Here is an 18,932-nt window from a genome sequence, read left to right as displayed (position 1 = left end):
GAAAAAGCCCCACCTTGTTAGAAGTACTTAGTACACATTATAAGAGTCAGAACTCATTATGATGTCATAGTCATATGTTACATATTTACATGCCACTATTTTTGCATAGAATTGTGTGCTTTCAGATGGCTGAAGAAATGGGAATATCAACTGCACCATGACATTTGTTTGCATAGAAAAAGCCCCACCTTGTTAGAAGTACGTAGTACACATTATAAGAGTCAGAACTCATTATGATGTCATAGTCATATGTTACATATTTACATGCCACGTACACCCTTTTTTCTTTCAATACTACACCATGTGTTACATCCATGCCGGGTCTGCTCAAGTTATACAAACATGGTCATTATTGTACTGCAGGGGTTCCACTCCTCTTGCAAATATTGACAATTGACTTACGTTTGAATTTCTACCTACATGCCTCGAACTGTGTAATTAAGAATTTAATGGTCAAACAAGCACACAATGTAAGACCTAACACATGCTGTTTGTAAAAGATGTTTTTTTGTAGTTCAGCCGTCGATTTCACAAAACTCTTCCTAACTTAAGACTAATCTTAGGACATGGGACGAGTCCCAACACTGCACTGTAGCATGCAGACCTTAAGATCAATCATAAGTTAGGACAAGATACTCACTCGTCCTAACTCGAGATAAGACGAGTCCTTACTCTTTGTGAAATTGACCCCAGAGATCACATTTACAGGCAGAAATACTTTTTGTAAATTTTGAAGACTCAGGGTGGATTTCACAAAGAGTTTAGACTAGTCTTATCTCGAGTTAGGATGAGTTACTCGTCCTAACTTATTACTAGCCTTAGTATCTCCTAGGACTATTCCTAAGTTGGGACTAGTCCTAACTCTTTGTGAAATCGACCCCAGTATCCTCACTTGGTGTATCTGATCAAATGCAGAAAATAGTAAACCGGTGAAATTGTGGGCTTGATTGGTCATTGAAGTTGCAAGGAAATAATGAAAGAATAACCATGCACCCTCCTCCTTGTTGCATAGAATTGTTTGAAGTTTTTCTCTGTTTAAATCTTTTTTTATATTACATGTAGCTCCTTCTCTACAACTACATTTATCAATTCATTAACTCGCTGAGACCTCTTGAAACTTTTGTTTTTCCCTCAGTCTTTTTGCAGACTCAGTAACATGCATACGTTACTCCAAGATTAAATGAACATTATTGGCCCAATGAACAGGGCATTAATGAAAAGCATATTGAGACGCTAATTCAAAATGCGCTTTAAATCTGAGGTCTCTAAATCTAAATTCGAGGAAAATTACTTCTTTCTCAAATACTACTTCACTTCAGAGGGAGCCGTTTCTCACAATGTTTTATACTACCAACCTCTCCCCATTACTCATTACCTACTAGCCTACATGTTAGTAAGGTTTTATGCTAATAATTATTTTGAGTAATTACCAATTAATAGTGTTCACTGCCTTTAAACAGGTTGTTTTACATTGTAACTTGTTGTCAGTATTCTGTATGGAATTATCTAGTTTCTCTATGAACATGATAGATTCCAAGGAGCTTTTGGAAACAGTGTCCAAAGTACTAGAGAAGTAGACCAATGATCAGGATTTCTTTATTTGTGGAAACAAATATTGTCTGATTTTCTTCACCAGGCCGACATAAAAAGTCTGAATTCAGCCAAAAGTCTGAACAATCTCATCCCTGATGTTGTTCATTTTGTTAACATACTTTTAACAACATAATAGATGTTAAATTTGCATCGGGGATAAAGAATATTAATTTTGGTTTTTTACCCATACACCGCTGTGTGTTAGCACTGTATACTCAGTACTTTCCCCAAGTCCTGTGAAAAAATTATCACAGGCATGTAACATTTAACAAGTACCCACCCTGTATTAGAGAAGACTTAAAGGAACACGTTGCCTTGGATCGGTCGAGTTGATCTTTGAAAAGCGTTTGTTATAATATGCATATGGGTAGAAAGATGCTGTAAAAGTAGAATACAATGATCCACACAAACATGCCTCGAAATTGCACGGTTTTCCTTTTGCCTCATCAACTAACACGGTCGGCCATTTATGGGAGTCAAATTTTTGACTCCCATAAATGGCCGACCGTGTTAGTTCGCACAGTAAAAGGAAAACCACGCAATTTCGAGGTAAACTTGTGTGGATCATTGTATTCTACTTTTAAATGATCTCTCCAACCATATGCATTTTATAACAAACGGTTACAAACGCTTTTTTTATAGACCAACTCGTCCGATCCAAGGCAACGTGTTCCTTTAACTCAAAACCTAATGAATAAAAAACAAAACTTTTTAAATTTCCTCTGTGTATCCGGTATAATTTACACGTGTACTTCCAAAACTAGACAGTTTGTGTAATCTCTGTACTAAAATAATGTCCAACAAGGTTTCACACAAAAAACCAGACCAGCATACCAGGAGTTCCAATCAATATAATCTAGAGCTTTAGGGATGCAGCAAAACTAGTTTAGAAAATTTTTGGCAAAAACTTTTTTTTTAAGACATCTGGCTGGGCTATTTTTTAATTTGCTGTTCTTTTTTTTCCATCTGAGATCGTTAAAATTGATTTTTTTTTTTTATCGCAATTCAGATTTCCCTTGACTGAATTCAATGATCAGAAACTCTCTTAACATTTCGTATAATAAATATCCAAAATTGTTGGCACGGGACACCTTTGGTAATTGTCAACGACCAGTATTCTCACTTAGTGTATTTCAATATTTATGCATAAAATAAGAAACCAGTGAAAATTTTAATTCAACTGGTCGGCAAAGTTGTGAGAGAATAATGGAAGAAACCCAACATCGTCGCACAAGTTGTGTGCTTTCAGATGCCTTGAATTCCAGACCTCAGCTGAGGTCTCGAAACCAATTCAAATATTTCAGTGAGTAATTACTTCTTTCTCAAAAACTAAGTCACTTCAGAGGGAGCGGTTTCTCACAATGTTTTTATACTATCAACAGCTCTCCATTGCTCGTAACCAGGTAGGTTTTTATGCTAATTATTTTGAGTAGTTAACAACCAGTAGTGTCTAGTGCCTTCAGTACCAAACGTTGATGCATCCATTCTTCCTGCATAATTACGTTTTATTCAATTATTTGGCCATTCAATTTTATTTTTATGAGAGTGGACTGAAGGGCTTTGGACCTGACGATAATGTACTAAAATGAAAATGTAGGCCTATGGTTGAACTCATCCATCAGTCCTGTACAATTGGATTTTATCTGAGGTACAAAAATATGAAACCAGTCAGCGAACTTCAGAATCTGACCCAGTTGTACGCTGTACACATTGTGCAACAGGTGGTTGTGTGGAGAGTCAAAATAATAATAATAATAATAACAATAATAATAATAATAATAATAATATAATAATATCAAAGTCTTATATAGCGCACGTATCTACCAAGTACTCAAGGCGCTGAGTATACAAACTTTCAGAAAGATAGGTTATTGCAGTGATGAATTTTGAGACCACTTTATAAGGGTTTACAAGATGCTATGGCGCATTAAGCAGCCACAGCCAGGAACGTCGGGGCGAACCCCCTTCTCTTTTCAATAAGTGCACTGGGTTCTTTTACATGCGTTACACAACACATGGGACAAACGGCTTTACGTCCCATCCCGAAGGATGAAGCAATGGTCAGGTGTCTTGCTTAAAGGCAGTGGAATTACTCAAAATAATTATTAGCATAAAACCTTTCTTGGTGACGAGTAATGGGGAGAGGTTGATGGTATAATGCATTGTGAGAAACGGCTCCCTTTGAAGTGACATAGTTTTCGAGAAAGAAGTAATTTTCCACGAATTTGATTTCGAAACCTTAAGTTTAGAATTTGAGGTCTCGAAATCAACCATCGAAACGCAGGCCTGTATGCTTCGTTTTTGAAAGGGCAAGGGCACCAAGGCATTTTCTCCTTGGCAAAGGGCACCCTATGAGGAAATTGTAAATTTCTACTGGAGCATTTCAAGGGCACCAAGGCAATGGCAAGAAGTATCAGGCCTGCAAACGCACACAACTTCGTGTGACAAGGGTGTTTTTTCTTTCATTATTATCTCGTAACTTTGACGACCAATTGAGCTCAAATTTTCACAGGTTTGTTATTTTATGCAAATACACCAAGTGAGAAGACTGGTCTTTGACAATAACCAGTAGTGTCCACGGCCTTTAAGGACACAAGTGTCACTGCTGGGGATTCGAACCCACACTCTGCTGATCGGAAACACCAGAATTTGAATTCGGTGATAATAAGAGCTACATGTTTTTATAAGTAAGACCTAAAGTCTAACTGCCCTATATACCTCAAGGTATTAGGCCTGGGCGAATTATTCGAATATCCGGTTAATGGCGAATAGGTTTTCCTATCCGTAACCGCGAATGCCTTTTTTTTCTTAACCGGATATCCGCATAGGGCCCGAATAGCTATTTATAAACCGGATAGTTCTGTAATTACAACCAAGTAACCGGATATTCTTTTAATATCCGAATATCCGCGGACGTCGGGCGACAACTGATATGAATGTTTTGTCTGAATCCTTATGAAACTTCTATTAAGACAGCATAAAACGGCATAAATTAAGTATTTAACTATGCTCACCTCCGTGAAGAGTTAAAACAATGATATTTCTGACGTATTTTGTTCAAAGATTACGAAAGTTTCCCTTCACGTAGAGTCAATCATGATCAAAAGAAAAAGCAAATCGCCAATCGCATAGGAATCAAACACCTGTCACAGACTACCCATAAAATACATCAGAAATATACATTAAGAGTTACATGTAAAATGTATACGACAATGCATGCTGATGACAATACATGCTAATATAATACATGCTTAAAATCTGGGCGACTTAAACTTACTCGCGACAAAGTAAAACACACAGATAAACTCTACACTTCACAAAAAGCTCAACGCCATTGGACACTTTTGGTAAACAGTATTATCCAAGGCCAACACTTCGTGTATCACAACATCTATATTAAAATAACAAACTTGTGAAAATTTAGGCACAATCGGTCATCGAGTCGAGAGGAAAAAAAAACGGGAAAACCCACCCTTGTTTCCGCATCTTCGCCACGTCATGACATGCGTTTAAAATAAATCCGCAATTCTCGATATCGAGAAGTGATAATTGTTTTAATGTTTTCTCAAAAAGTAAAGCATTTCATGGAATAATATTTCAAGAGAAGTCTTTCACCGTTACCTTCTGTAAACCCTGTAAGTTATTTGTAAATCTGTGAACTTTTATTTTTGTTTCTGTTCCGAAAGTGTATAATGGCTTTAAAGCAAAAAAAAACTAATCATGTTAACTACCACTCATTAACTCAATAAAATAGCACAGTCCAATTACTTGAAATATAATGTACACTGGACTACCTTAGTACAGGCCCAAAGCAAGGGGCAGTGTATTTGTGCCTGTATAAATCATAGTTACATGTAAGTCTAGTGGACACACCCACCAGACAAGGGGTTTAAACACCCCTGATTGCCTTAGGGTCTTGACCAGCAAACCGTATCAATTCTCAACAATTGAACACAAAAGCAACTGACCAACTGTAAAGTGAAATGTTTGTATGCGCTTATTGAACCTACACTGCATGTATTTGTAAATATATACTTTGTTAAGAATGAACTGTACACATGCACTACATGATATTTTCATTTATAAATGGATTGTGTCATGTGCACTCAGTGTTAAGTTTATTGTGTCGAACATGAACTTGAAAAATCTATGTTTCATGAGGTCGTTTGTCACACAGTCATGACTCTGCAAAGTTTTGATCCGGTCACAGCCCTTATTTCTCATTCATAATGCCGGGTTTGTTAAAGCCATTGGACAATTTCGGTACTGAAAAAAAAAAAAGAGTTCACAGATTTACAAATAACTTACAGGGTTTACAGAAGGTGAAAGACTTCTATTGAAATATCATCCCATGAAATGCTTTACTTTTTGAGAAAACATTATAACAATATCAATTCTTGATTGATATCGAGAATTACGGATTTATTTTAAACACATGTCATGACACAGCAAAACTTGCAGAAACAAGGGTGGGTTTTCCTGTTATTTTCTCTCAACTCCGATGACCAATTGAGCCTAAATTTTCACAGGTTTGTTATTTTATATAGAAGTTGTGATATACGAAGTGTGGGCCTTGGACAATACTGTTTAACGAAAACGTCCAATGACTTTAAACAGCATAATACATGTAATGCTGGAAAGTAAATTTTGAAATCCTTTAAGGCTCCGTTTTGTGAGTGAGGGTTGCTCTTTGGTTGAGTGTACCTGCGTGTGCTGATAGATTTTACAATAATACCAGTATGTTTGATTGTGTTGCGCGTAAATAAGTACCAAGCGTAAGCTTGATGCAGCGCCACTCACTATGTGTTTTTTTCACAAGTTTAAACACGGTCACTTAATATTCTCTCGACCAATCAAAATGGATAAATTGTCCAGGGAATTTATAAATAATATTGAAAAATAATAGGATAATAGGATAATATTATTGGCACCCCCGCACAAAGATAGTGACAAAATAGGGAATATAGGGCTAGATAGCTCAGTTGGTAGAGCGCCGGCACGTTAATCCGGAGGTCGTTGGTTCGAATATTACTCTAGTCAATTCTTTGTTCAACCCCAAAGATAATAATATTGGGCGCTTTTATACATTAAGCCAAAGCGCATTACACTACCCCTCTGTTCATTGAGCCATCCTGGAAACTATCTAAACTCCTATAGATTATGCACAGTTTATAACATAATGAGTTAAAGATGGTTGGAAAAGTTGTTTTTGTTCATGCAATTTATAACAAATTCATTAGACCTACATATATTCCATTTCAATGGTTCTTTGTGCAGTAACCGAACCACCAGTATAAAAAAATATATAGTTTTGAATGAATCACTACATTTGTATGCTAACTATTTTCTTGCAGGTAGACTAATCAGCTGTAGGTGTAGTAAAGGGGCTGATTATATTAAAGAAGGAGGATGTGCACACAAGAACTTCAATTAGAAATTCCTTCAATTTACGCCCCCACTCCTCCCTCAACCCCCTCATGCAAATGCAGTTTAATAGTATCCCTTGGTCTACTATTTTCTACTATTTTCTTCCTCACTGTATGTCAGTTAAAAGCACCGACCACCTATTCTCACTAAATAACTAACCTGTGAAAATTTGGACTTAATTGGTCATCTAAGAAGCAAGAAAATAATGAAGAAACAAAATCTCTTCTTGCACAAAATAATTGTTTGTGCTTTCAGATGCCTAATTAAAGGCTTTTTCAGATGCCTAATAAGAGGCTTCAGGCCTGAAATATTTTAATATTGACTATTGGGTAAGTTTGTATGTTTAAAACAATTTAGAGTAGTTACATCTAGCTTAACACCAGTCAAAGTGCACTTTAAACTCAGGCCGGCTAGTTTTCAACACTTAAAAGTCTTGAAAACATCCCCATTCCATTTGAAATAAGGACTAGCCAGTAGCCTGACGGACCAGTGAAATGACTATTATCTAAATAAATGGTCCTGGCTGGCCAGTGACAGAAAAAAGATTAAGGGCAAACTTTAGCAAAGTGTTTGAACTTAACATTTCACTCATTCAAAATATATTTCTTCTCTTTCCTTTCTAGTACAGCCTTCGTTACTGCCTGACGGCACTGCGTTACGGCACTGCCTGACACACCGGGGCGAACCCCTTCTCTTTGCGATAAGTGTGTACTGTGGTCTGTTACTTGCATTGATAATTGTTATAACAACCACAGCTTTACTTCCCATCAGAAGGACAAAGCAGTGGTTAAGTGTCTTGCTTAAAGCAAAGGCACTGGACACTATTGGTAATTACTCAAAATTATCATTTATTAGCATAAAACTTTATTTGGTAACGAGTAATTGGGAGAGGTTGATAGTATAGTATAGAACATTGTGGCGTTGTTTTTGAGAAAGAAGTAATTTTACACGGATTTGATTTAGAGACCTCAGATTTAGAATTTGAGGTTTTGAAATCAAGCATCTGAAAGCACACAACGTCGTGTGACAGTGGTGTTTTTTCTGTCATTATCTCGCAACTTCAACGACCAATTGAGCTTTCACAGGTTTGTTATTCTATGCACATGTTGAGATACACAAAGTGAGAAGACTGGTCTTTGACAATGACCAATAGTGTCCACTGTCTTTAAGTGTCATGACTCCCGAACCCATTACCTGTTTCAGTTTTCAAAAACTTTTTAAAAACCCATAACATAATAAATTTTCTCAACAAATGACTACACAAGGAGCTAAATAACCAAATCTTCATCATTCAATCTTAAATTTTAAGAAGAAAAAAAATTCATGCACAAAATCTCACTTTTCTGAATTTCATAAACCAAAGAAAAAACTTTACATCATCACAGAAATCTCAAAAAATCAGTACAAACCTTCGTTAAAACAATACAACGAACTAGAAACTAACCTTTTTTTGTCGTATGCCATAGGGATCCGGTTTACCATTAAGCAAATTGTTATTAACTGCAACTTGCTCCGTCATGTTGGCAAGAGTAATATTTTACCAAAGCACTTCTAAACTAAAATCACAACCTCGACCAAATAAAAAAAAGCAACTCCACTGCGCTGAGCTCTCTACCGGTGGGCGGTGATTAAATAAATGCTTTGCTTTGGAGATTGAGCGAACTTTGGTGCTAGTGTCTAGATTCGACCCTTGATCTGTGATTTAGTGAGCAGGTACATCTGGCTTATTACATGTTGTTCAGGTTGGACGATTTAGTCGACACGCCCCCTCAGTGACAACTACTGCTATATACTGTACAGGTATTTGTATTATATGTTGCAGGTTTTAATACCGAACCTGTTGGTTCAGTTCTTTCTCTATGGTTCAATGGATTGGTGGATCAGGCAGATGTTTGGTGGTGATGTGGCACTTTGTTTATCTTTCCTCTCACAGGTTGGGAAGGCTCACACTGGTACCATAGCACCAAATGGCATGGGGGATTATGCAAGGGCCTAGAGGTTTATTCTTCTGTTGGTTTATGATGCATGCAATACCTGAACTTATAAACCAAGCTGTTTTGTGGCTGGTGGGGGCCATCAATAGTATACATTATGTAGTAGAGAAAAACCTTCCCCTTTCCAGAACAATCCATGTACATGAAGGAACTCAACAAATAACCAATATTTAAGGAGGAACTTTTGGGGCAAAGTTGCTTTAATCTCTGGTCCTTGTTCAGAACACGAGGCTCAGAGCTTTCACCATGGAGGACAGATGGGTATTTTATTAATTTTGTTTATTAAAATTCAATGACCAACAGCGAATATCTGCCATTTACATGAATAATTTGTTTATTAAAAAAAAAGTTGTATTAAGCTTCATATTCAAAACTACAATACACAATAAAAATTAAGAAAACAAACTGACATGAATGAACAGAAAAACAAGTAAACTACAACCCACCTTTTAAAGAAGACCTTTTGCAGTTTGTATTTGTGCCCACGAACACAAATACAAACGGCCGATGAACAAACATACAAACGAACACACCCAACACCCACCCCATTAGCAAACAAACCAAAGGCTGGGTTTCACTAGAGTTTTTAAGCTTCTAATCATCTTAAGTGTGTATCAATCTTAATTGCTAGGCAAAGTGTGATGTCACAATACAAATCACTATGGTAATATTGACAACTCATCTTTAAGATGAATCTTTGTGCTTTGTGATACTGGGCTCAAGTACTTAAGGATTTTTTAACCTTTTTGTAACACAAAAAAACATGTCCACAGATTTACATTAAACTTACACAGATAATGATGGTAGAAGGCCTCATTAAAATATTACTTGCTGAGGTGCTGATAGTTTTTGAGAAAAAAACAATGTCACAGAATTTATACGCTTTACGTGGTAAAATAATTTTAGTCTCACTGGGACAAACAATATTTTCGAGACTTGTCTTTCTCATTTGATGTACATGTAGAATCAAAACTCTGTTCCCTTTTCAGTAGGCCTTAAGCAGTCCTGAATCCTGCAGCACTAGCAGCTAAGTGGGTGTATGTCTTAAAAATGTCTACGTGTGGTACAAATTTTAAAGTTTAGATGGTACCAGTAAATAATATCTTCATGCTCCAATACTCTTTAAATCAGGGATGTGAAAGGCTGTTGAGAAAAAATAAATCTGAACTCTCAAGCACAAAACCAAATGGACAACTTCGCTCTGGAGTTTTTGGCGATATCTCAAAAATGCGATCGTCTTATTTGAAGTTAAATTTTTACAGGTAAATTTGATTGTTTACAAAATCTACATTTATACATAATTGAAACAACCGAATAGTTTAAAACAAAGACCATTGCCTTAGCAGGACCTTTGAGTAGACTCAAGCTGCCTAAACCTCATCTTTGTTTCAGGCCTGGCACTTCATGAAGGCAACAACAACATAGGCGATTGCCTCCATGACCCTGGTCAATGCCTTTGACCCTTAAAATGCTCCAGAAGAAACATACAATTCCCTCACAAGGTGCCTCGCCTTAAAGGCAGTGGAAACTATTGGTAATTACTCAAAATAATTATTAGCATAAAACCTGACTTGGTGACGAGTAATGGGGAGATGTTGATGGTATAAAACATTGTGAAAAACAGCTCCATCTGAAGTGCCATAGTTTTCGAGAAAGAAGTAATTTTCCATGAATTTGATTTCGATACCTCAGATTTAGAACTTGAGGTCTTGAAATCAACCATCTAAACGCACACAACTTTGTGTGACAAGGGTGTTGTTTTCTTTCATTATTATCTCGCAACTTCGATGACCGATTGAGCTCAAATTTTCACAGGTTTATTTTATGCATATGTTGAGATACACCAAGTGTGAAGGCTAGTCTTTGACATTACCAATAGTGTCCACTGTCTTTAACCATTAAGTAATGGGAGACTTTTGGGACTAATTACCAGGTAAAATGAATTGCTGCCAGTCTTCACAGAGATTATTAATAGATCTTTGTCTTTTGGTCATTTCCCTGATCATCTTAAGAGTCCCTGCCTGTAAGAATGTACCAAGTGGTGATTCATGGGTTCTCAGATCTTCTTCTTAAAAATTAGAGTGACACATTATCATACCAAACGAATAAATCCAAAATTTTAGTTTGCTGACGCTTTCGGTTTGGGAGTTATCAGTTATCAAAGTTTCGGCCTAAAAGCCTTCGTGAAACGAATAGTATATTCCCTGTTAACACAAAAATGTGCGCCAAGGTCATCCCAACAAAAGTAAAACATTTTTTGAAACCTCCAGTTGGGCTTATGACCAAAGTAAAAAAAAAAGTTTGGGATCTCGTTGGCGCGTCATGTTTACGCGTACCTGAACCTTTGACAAACAGGTGCCCTCGTGCCATTTTCAACGCCTCATAACTCAACGCGCCTATAAGATCCCATGAATTAAACAAGTTTCTATGAAAGAGCTTGCATCCCTAAAACAAATTGAAGTGCAAAGTGCGTGGGATCTCGTTGGCGCAGAGAAAAAATAGAGGTCAAAGTTCAAATTTAACCAATATATTGCGTTTTCGCACCTCCGTAACCTTGCGCGCCAACAACAAAAAGTTGTTTTATGGCATCTGGGTGTTGGAACAGCTTTCATCTAATGACAAATGAAAAAAGAACCTTGGGATCTCTGCAACTTGTATGTCAAAAGATTTTTTGAAAATTTTCTAAAGTATTGCTGATTCCACACATTTTGGCCTAAATTGGCACAACATTCGCTTTTCTCATCACTGTAAGTATCTGTGCCAACAAGATCCCATCAATGTTTTCTTGTATTTGGTTAAGTTGAGTGTTCCTAAACAGATTTTAATTGAAAAATAATTGGGATCATGTTGGCCCACCAATATACTAAAGGTCAAAGGTCATATGAAACTACACTACTGCCTATTTCGGACGATTTTGCGTCGTCTAGAAATCCACGCGCCAATATAATCCCATTAAATTGTGTGCGTTTTATGATTATATAGATTCTTAGCAACACATAACGGAGGTGCGAAAACGCAATATATTCGTCAAATTTGAACTTTGACCTCTATTATCTCACTGCGCCAACGAGATCCCACGCACTTTGCACTTACATTTGTTTAAGGGATGTAAGCTCTTTCATGTAAACTTGTTTAATTCATGGGATCTTATAGGCGCGTTGAATTATGAGGCGTTGAAAGTGGCACGTGGGCACTGTTCGTCAAAGGTTCAGGTGCGCATAACATGATGCGCCAACGAGATCCCAATTTTTTTTTTTTACTTTTGTTATAAGCCCAACTGGAGGTTTCAAAAAATGTTTTACTTTTGTTGGGACGAGCTTGGCGCACATTTTTGTGTTTACAGGGAATGTACTATTCGTTTCTCGGGGGTCTTTTGGCCGAAACTTTGATAACTGGTAACTCCAAAACCGAATGCGTCAGCAAACTAAAATTTTGGATTTATTCGTTTGGTATGATGGTGTATCACTCTAATTTTTTAGAAGAAGATCTGCGAACCCATGAATCACACCCCCCCCCCCCTAATTTGGTACATTCTTACAGGCAGGGACTCTTAAGGAGGCTTGCATCCTGCCACTTCTGAAAAAGCAACATTTGGACCCAGAGTGTTTGTCAAATTATCGTCCTATCTCTAACTTGAGATTCATCTCCAAATTGATTGAGCGTGCTGTTGTTAGTCAACTTCATGACTATCTCCATGAAAATAACCTCCATGCTAAAATGCAGTCTGCTTATCGTCCTTTCCACAGTACTGAGACTGCTCTTGTTCGTGTGCAGGATGAAATCTTACGTGCACTGGACAACCATAAGGAAGCAATCCTTGTGCTGTTAGATTTTTCAGCTGCATTTGACACTATCAACCATGAGCATCTCATCCAACGTTTATCTTCACGCTATGGAATTACTGGAACTGCCCTTAACTGGTTCTCTTCTTATATGAACAACAGAACCCAGCATGTTCTCATCAACAATGTTAAATCAGATCGCCATCATCTCTGGGCCACTTGAATTTATATTGTTCAGTGCACCCACTTGAATTTATATTGTTCAGTGCACCCTTGCAAGACCTCATTGCTGCCCATGGTATTTCTAGTGTTGCTTACGCTGACGACACCCAGCTTTACATTATATTTGATCCAGCTGATCGCGCTTCTGCCATTGCAAAAGTTGAAGTGTGCATTCAAGATGTCAAATCTTGGGCGTTGTCAAATAAACTTGCTTTGAATGACTCAAAAACTGAGATTTTATTTTTGAGATCTCGTTTCGCAAAAAAGATTTCTCCACCAACAGTACAAATTGCCCAGTCTGTCATTGAACCATCTGAATTTGCCCGTAACCTCGGTGTTATTATGGATTCATCATTGTGCATGAGTAGACATGTTGATAATGTTTCCAAAGGAGCTCTCATGGCTATTAGGAAAATATCACAAATTCGCCGCTACCTGGATGAAGCAACTACTCTTCGTCTTGTTCATGCCTTCATCACTACTAGACTTGATTCCTGCAATTCACTTCTGTATGGACTCCCCGATAAAAATCTTGCTAAAATTGAGCGTGTACAGAACACTGCTGCTCGCCTCGTTTCTTGTCTGCCTCGTTCTCACCATATTACACCTGTACTAATGCAATTGCATTGGCTCCCAGTTAAGTTTCGAACAGTTTACAAAATTCTTCTGTTAACTTTCAAGGCTCAAACATGTCAATCTCCTGCTAATTTATCTGAACTTGTTCATCATTATTCCCCCCCTCGGACTTTACGATCATCTCAACAGTCATTGCTTTCTGCTACTAGTGCTTCTTCCATTTTTTATGGCCACAGATCTTTTTTTTACGCCGCACCAATTCTTTGGAATAGTGTTCCTGTGCATATTCGCCAAGCTAATACTTTACAATGCTTTAAGTCCCTGTTGAAAACTTGATTGTTTAAAGCTTCTTTTTTGTAATTTGCCTATTTGTATCTTGTATCTTTCTCTAATTGTTTATTTTATTGTTTCTTTTATGCGCTTAGAGGCTTTTGCATTAGGCGCTTTACAAATGTCTTATTATTATTATTAAAATCCATTGTTCCCGGTCATGTGCACTCGCTCAGAACAATGTAAACAATGGACATTTACCTGGTAAGTATGCTGCCCCTAACGTCCCAAAGTCTCACATTACTCTATACCAAGGAGAACATTCCTTGGTGCCCTTTCAAGAACAAAGCAAACGGCCTGTTGTTCCCTCCCTGAGATGGAAGGTCCACAACCTTGGGTCGACTCCACAAAGAGAATCAAGCTATGGATCAATCTTGATTGAGTGCTAAGCTAACTGCGATTTTAGTCACAATATTGATAACTGATCTGGAGATGAATACTGTGAAATCATGCCAACAGTGACCAGCAGATTTTTTTTTTTTAAGGGAAGGTCAACAAACTTTTTTCAGGTAAACAGTGGCAGAAGATCTATAATCCAGAGATAAACATCCCAAAACCAACCCAAAGTGCTATTTTCTGTCTCAGAAGAGATTAGTGTTAGATAATTCCACCAGGATTAGCACTAATCCTAAGATTAAAGGACAATCTGTAATCAGCTCATTGTTTAATGTGCTGTTTTAAACACAGACATTTTACAATGTGTAGGCCTAGTAGTAGTAGTAGTAGTACATTGTGGTATAGTTTATTGCTCCATGTTACTGGTGGTAGTTGCCTTGATTTGTCTTGTCACTGTTTGTCTTTTCATGACACAAAACCAACTCAAACAAATATAATGGCTAGCAAATGAGGGCAGTATAACATTTCTAGAGTGATGTTCAATCATCTGCACATTGTCAAAGGTTTTTTTTAAATATGCGTGTTGAGGTACACCACATAAGAAGACTGGCCTTTGACAATTACCAATAATGTCCAGTGTCTTTCATAACGACCCAAGGGCAATTTTCTACCTTTCGCCAAGTGATAGTTAAAAGCAGAACAGTTCTTGAGAAGTTTCCAGAGTTCTGAAAATCTAATCCCTCCAATCCCAGCAGTAACAGTGTTGTAACAGTTGTTGCTCTTGACCCCAATCCATCATAATCGAAAATAGGGATCAATCAATGATGAAAACTAACAACACTGAACCCACAACCAATAATGCAACAACAGCAAACCGGAAACCTGTCCTATGCTAGACCCAGTGACTGGGGCGCTGTACTGGTCATCGCCCCCAAAAAAAAAAGAAAAAAAAAAAAAAAAAAAAGGAGGAAAAATATGATAAATAAATAAAAACCGCTGTACTTCATCTAGGCCTACGATTTTTGTGCATGGTTAAATTGCTTCTTATAATGTTTAGTGCTGCCAGTGTCACTGTAGAATTTTTATTTATTTATTTATCATCTTTTTTCCCCTTGTTTTCGTTTTTTTCTTTTTTTTTTGGGGGGGGGGGGGGGCGATGACCAGAAAAGACCAGACCAGCAGACTTCATCCAGAACCATCCAGCTTCATCCAGCAGACTTCAGACCAGAAAAATCCCCTCTTTCAGACAATATTCCCTTTCTGAGAACCTTTCACCCCTTTCTGATAATTTTTCCAACAACCCGGCACCGTGTAAGTTACGTTGACCATGATTGAACGCACGTGGGCACTCGCTAGCTGCAGCGCCTGTACCCATCCCCGTGTACAATGTATAGCATTCGCTGCAACGCCTGTAACAAGTGTAGCATTAAACAGCCGTTGATGGACATCCACCCACAACGCGACGCCATGTTTCGTTAACATACACATCCGAAAATCGCAGACTTGTCAATCGCTCCACGATGCGGAGTTAAAAATCATCGATTTGGAGTTTAAAAAATGATCGTGAGTACAATTAAATGCCTGATGTTACATCCTAGACGTATCGAGATAGAGTAGGCGATTTTTGAGCTAGTTTGTTTGGTCTTTTTGTCATTTTGAGGCATTTTTTGTGGCTGGGGTCGCGAAAAACAGGGTTTTTGTTAAAATTCTGTGCCGTTCCCTGGGGCGCTAGTACGACAGATGAAGTCAAAAATTGTTTAAAAGGAGTACCAGCGCCCCAGTCACTGGGTCTAGTCCTATGCAGGCCTTGAAATAACCCACAACACCTACAGCAACTGCCGTGGTGCCCTGTGCTTCGCAAATTTCAAGGTTAATCAAGTATTTTAAATTTTCCTCATGTAATACTAAAATAAATACAAGGAAGCGGGTCAACTCTTACACACGCCAACTCGTACGTCTGCACACAGGAAACTTCAGTTCTGGCTGGCTAACGGTCGCAAAACTTTCCCCCATCAACGCCGATTTGAAAAACGTATAGCGTTAAAAAAGCCCTAAATATGTGACCCCTATAAGGCTCACAGGGGAGCCATAGTTTCTTTTTGAGCACAATTGGGCTTTTGTAAAATACAAAAATGACACAAGATAACAAATCTACCACTGACAACTTGTTTATTTACATATCAAAATATACATTATGTATTTTGTAACTCAATGTTCAAAGTTCAGAAACTGCTTCTTTCCGTCATCTAGGACCTGTCTAAATAATGATCTGTACATGTAGACCATGTTGGTCCGAGCAAGGTGGTTCCGTGCAGCGACAGTCACTTCCGGTCGGTGTCGACACGTAAAAAGTAAAGTTTCCCCACCGCGATCCGAAGTTTTCAACAATTTTTCGACGATTCACTGATTGAAAACCGAACCGATTTCAGTAACTGCAGAATAAAATGTCGAATAAATTATATCAAAGTACAACACAAATTAACTTACATTTTCCATCCTCTGTTTCTTGTGCTCCGGGCTGCTTAAACGACTGTTTATAAAGGACATCGTTGCTGAATTACAAGTTTGGTCCGCTACAAACTGGTGAAAGTACAGTGTGAAAGTGACGTTGGTTCGGAAAATGTGTACACGTTGCTTGCCTCTGTGTGTAGACAGGCGCCCAGAATATACAATACAATGTTGCCTTTGGTCGCGTCAGGGACGCCGACTTATAGCTGCATGATCGATCTCAATTGTTAATTCTGAGTCGCTCCCTCATAGACTTTCCGTTGACTTAAACCGGGTAAACAGTTCGACATGTACAAACACTGAGTAACAAAACAAAACAAACAACAAAATCGATAACTTTCTATTTGCAACTAAGTTCCAATCGATCGGAGTTGCTTGTTTATTTTCAAAAGTGAGATTTTCAATATGTAGGAAGGGTGTAAAAGAACTTTGGGGATGAAGTTTTGGAACTGGGTTCTGAAATTACCTAACATTCTGGGAGTAAATTCACCATGGTGTATCAAGAGTGCATACTTGTAAAGAAATTGGGCTCCTCAATTTTGGTCTCCGGGTGACTCATCGAGTTCGAAGTCTTACGACAACGAAAGGAAAACATCATTGTTGCATAGATTGTGTGCTGTAAAAGCTTGCATGAAGCCTAAATTCTTTCAATTGCTCCTTACAAATAAGTTTTGTTTATACTAAGTAGACATGCCGGTCTTCATGTAGACAAATAATACCCTGCATTTAATATAATAATCTCAGTTGTGTAAGTTTAAATCGTTTTTGATATAGTTCAGCTCATGTGGCTGCTCAAAATACTCAAAATAACTTGGCTTAGAGCGATCATGGCGATCTCCGTGGATCGTTTATCATCAATTGCCAGCCCATGAAAGTGCCCCTCCCTCCCATCAACCCATTGCAGACTGGGCTTCTGTCTTTATCCGCAACGAGCCTCGAAGAATGACGTCAGACGTTCAGGCTACACCCATTGTCACGTGTGGCCGGCTCTAGAGAGGGCGGTATACATACAAACCGGTTACTGTCAATCAGTCTGACTGATGGAAACTGGATATAGCGGTTCATTGAGAACTATCACACTATAGGAAAGCCAATGAGATGAATTCTCAGAAATCGTCAAATCGTCAAACTTTTAAATTTATCAATTTAGGCATGCTCCACTCTAAAAAATAAAAAAAAGGGGAAAAAAAAGAGGACACTTTCCAGTTGCATCTTGTTGCTGTGACGAGAGTAGTGCCGAACGTTCAGATGTCCCCCCCCCCCAAAAAAGATGTTTTTGTTCTGTATGGAAAATATTAACATGGACTGAAGGATGATGATTCAAAAGAGGGCGCAATCAAAAGAAGTTTGTACACAGTTTGCCCGTGATTGGGGTCAGCATCTCTCACCGGATACCGGGTCCTAAAGACAAACGCGGGCTAAGCCCGATACTTCACGGAGGAGGCAACGAAGGTGATTGCCTCCCTGTTCCCTCTGGTGGAAACTTACATTTCCTTATAGGGTGCCTTTTACAAGTGCATGGAGAAAATGCTTTGGCTCCCCATGCCATTTCAGTTACGTCTGCAATATCCCTGGTGGTAACGCCACCACCTTGATGAGAACAACCTTCACGTGGCGTGGACAATATTAAACGTAACTTTAATTGAATGTCTTGCTTGATACACCACGATGGTCCATGCAAGTCCCCCCCACCCGCCTGCCCCCTCCCTCATTGATCTCCACAAGTGACAACAGGCCAATGCCCTTTCCTCCCTTCAGCAGATAAGAGTCCGCAACTCAGAAAAGGCTAGCCAACTGAATGATGTTAATCGGCAGTCGGGTTGGCTCAATGGTTTTTCCATGCTCCTCGTCTCTGTGTGGACACCGGTCTCGATACCCATACCGGAACCTTGGATGTGGATTGGGGTTTTCAGTCCCTACAGACCCCCACCCCCCCCCCCCCCCCCCGCAACTTAAAAAACGAAGTTTCTTCACTGTCTTATTAACAGATAGTTGGTGTAATATTTCCTCAAGGGGCGCTTTGTCGACTATAATAATTCAGTTCAGATTCGGAACATCAATGCGCGGGCCGCTGTGCGTTCGCCAATTTTACTCACGCAATTAAAATGGCGGGGAACTCGGTTCAAATTATTCACTAATAACAATGGTGTTCTGTAATCTCTAC

At 38.5% G+C, this 18,932-nt stretch overlaps 1 protein-coding gene across 3 annotated transcripts in view; it reads right to left on the bottom strand.

Annotated features, from left to right (window-relative positions):
* The window catches only part of LOC139953038 (bifunctional 3'-phosphoadenosine 5'-phosphosulfate synthase-like), a 36,444-nt gene extending 19,548 nt beyond the window's left edge, over window positions 1-16,896 (bottom strand). For 2 of the 3 annotated variants that reach the window (XR_011787931.1, XM_071952432.1), the window contains exon 1: window positions 8,465-8,721. Coding sequence is in view for 2 of the 3 variants with exons in the window: in XM_071952432.1 (XP_071808533.1) it covers window positions 8,465-8,539 (75 nt within the window). In the remaining variant the exon portion in view is untranslated. Of the gene's footprint in view, window positions 1-8,464; window positions 8,722-16,747 lie in introns of those variants that run through there. The other variant, XM_071952434.1, reaches the window with a different exon arrangement.
* Between the last annotated feature and the right edge of the window lie 2,036 nt (window positions 16,897-18,932).

Source organism: Asterias amurensis, chromosome 21, assembly GCF_032118995.1.
Source record: "Asterias amurensis chromosome 21, ASM3211899v1".
Classification (NCBI taxonomy): Eukaryota; Metazoa; Echinodermata; class Asteroidea; order Forcipulatida; family Asteriidae; genus Asterias; species Asterias amurensis.
Note: the sequence above shows the minus strand (reverse complement) of the source record. Positions and strands in the feature narration are given on the sequence as shown.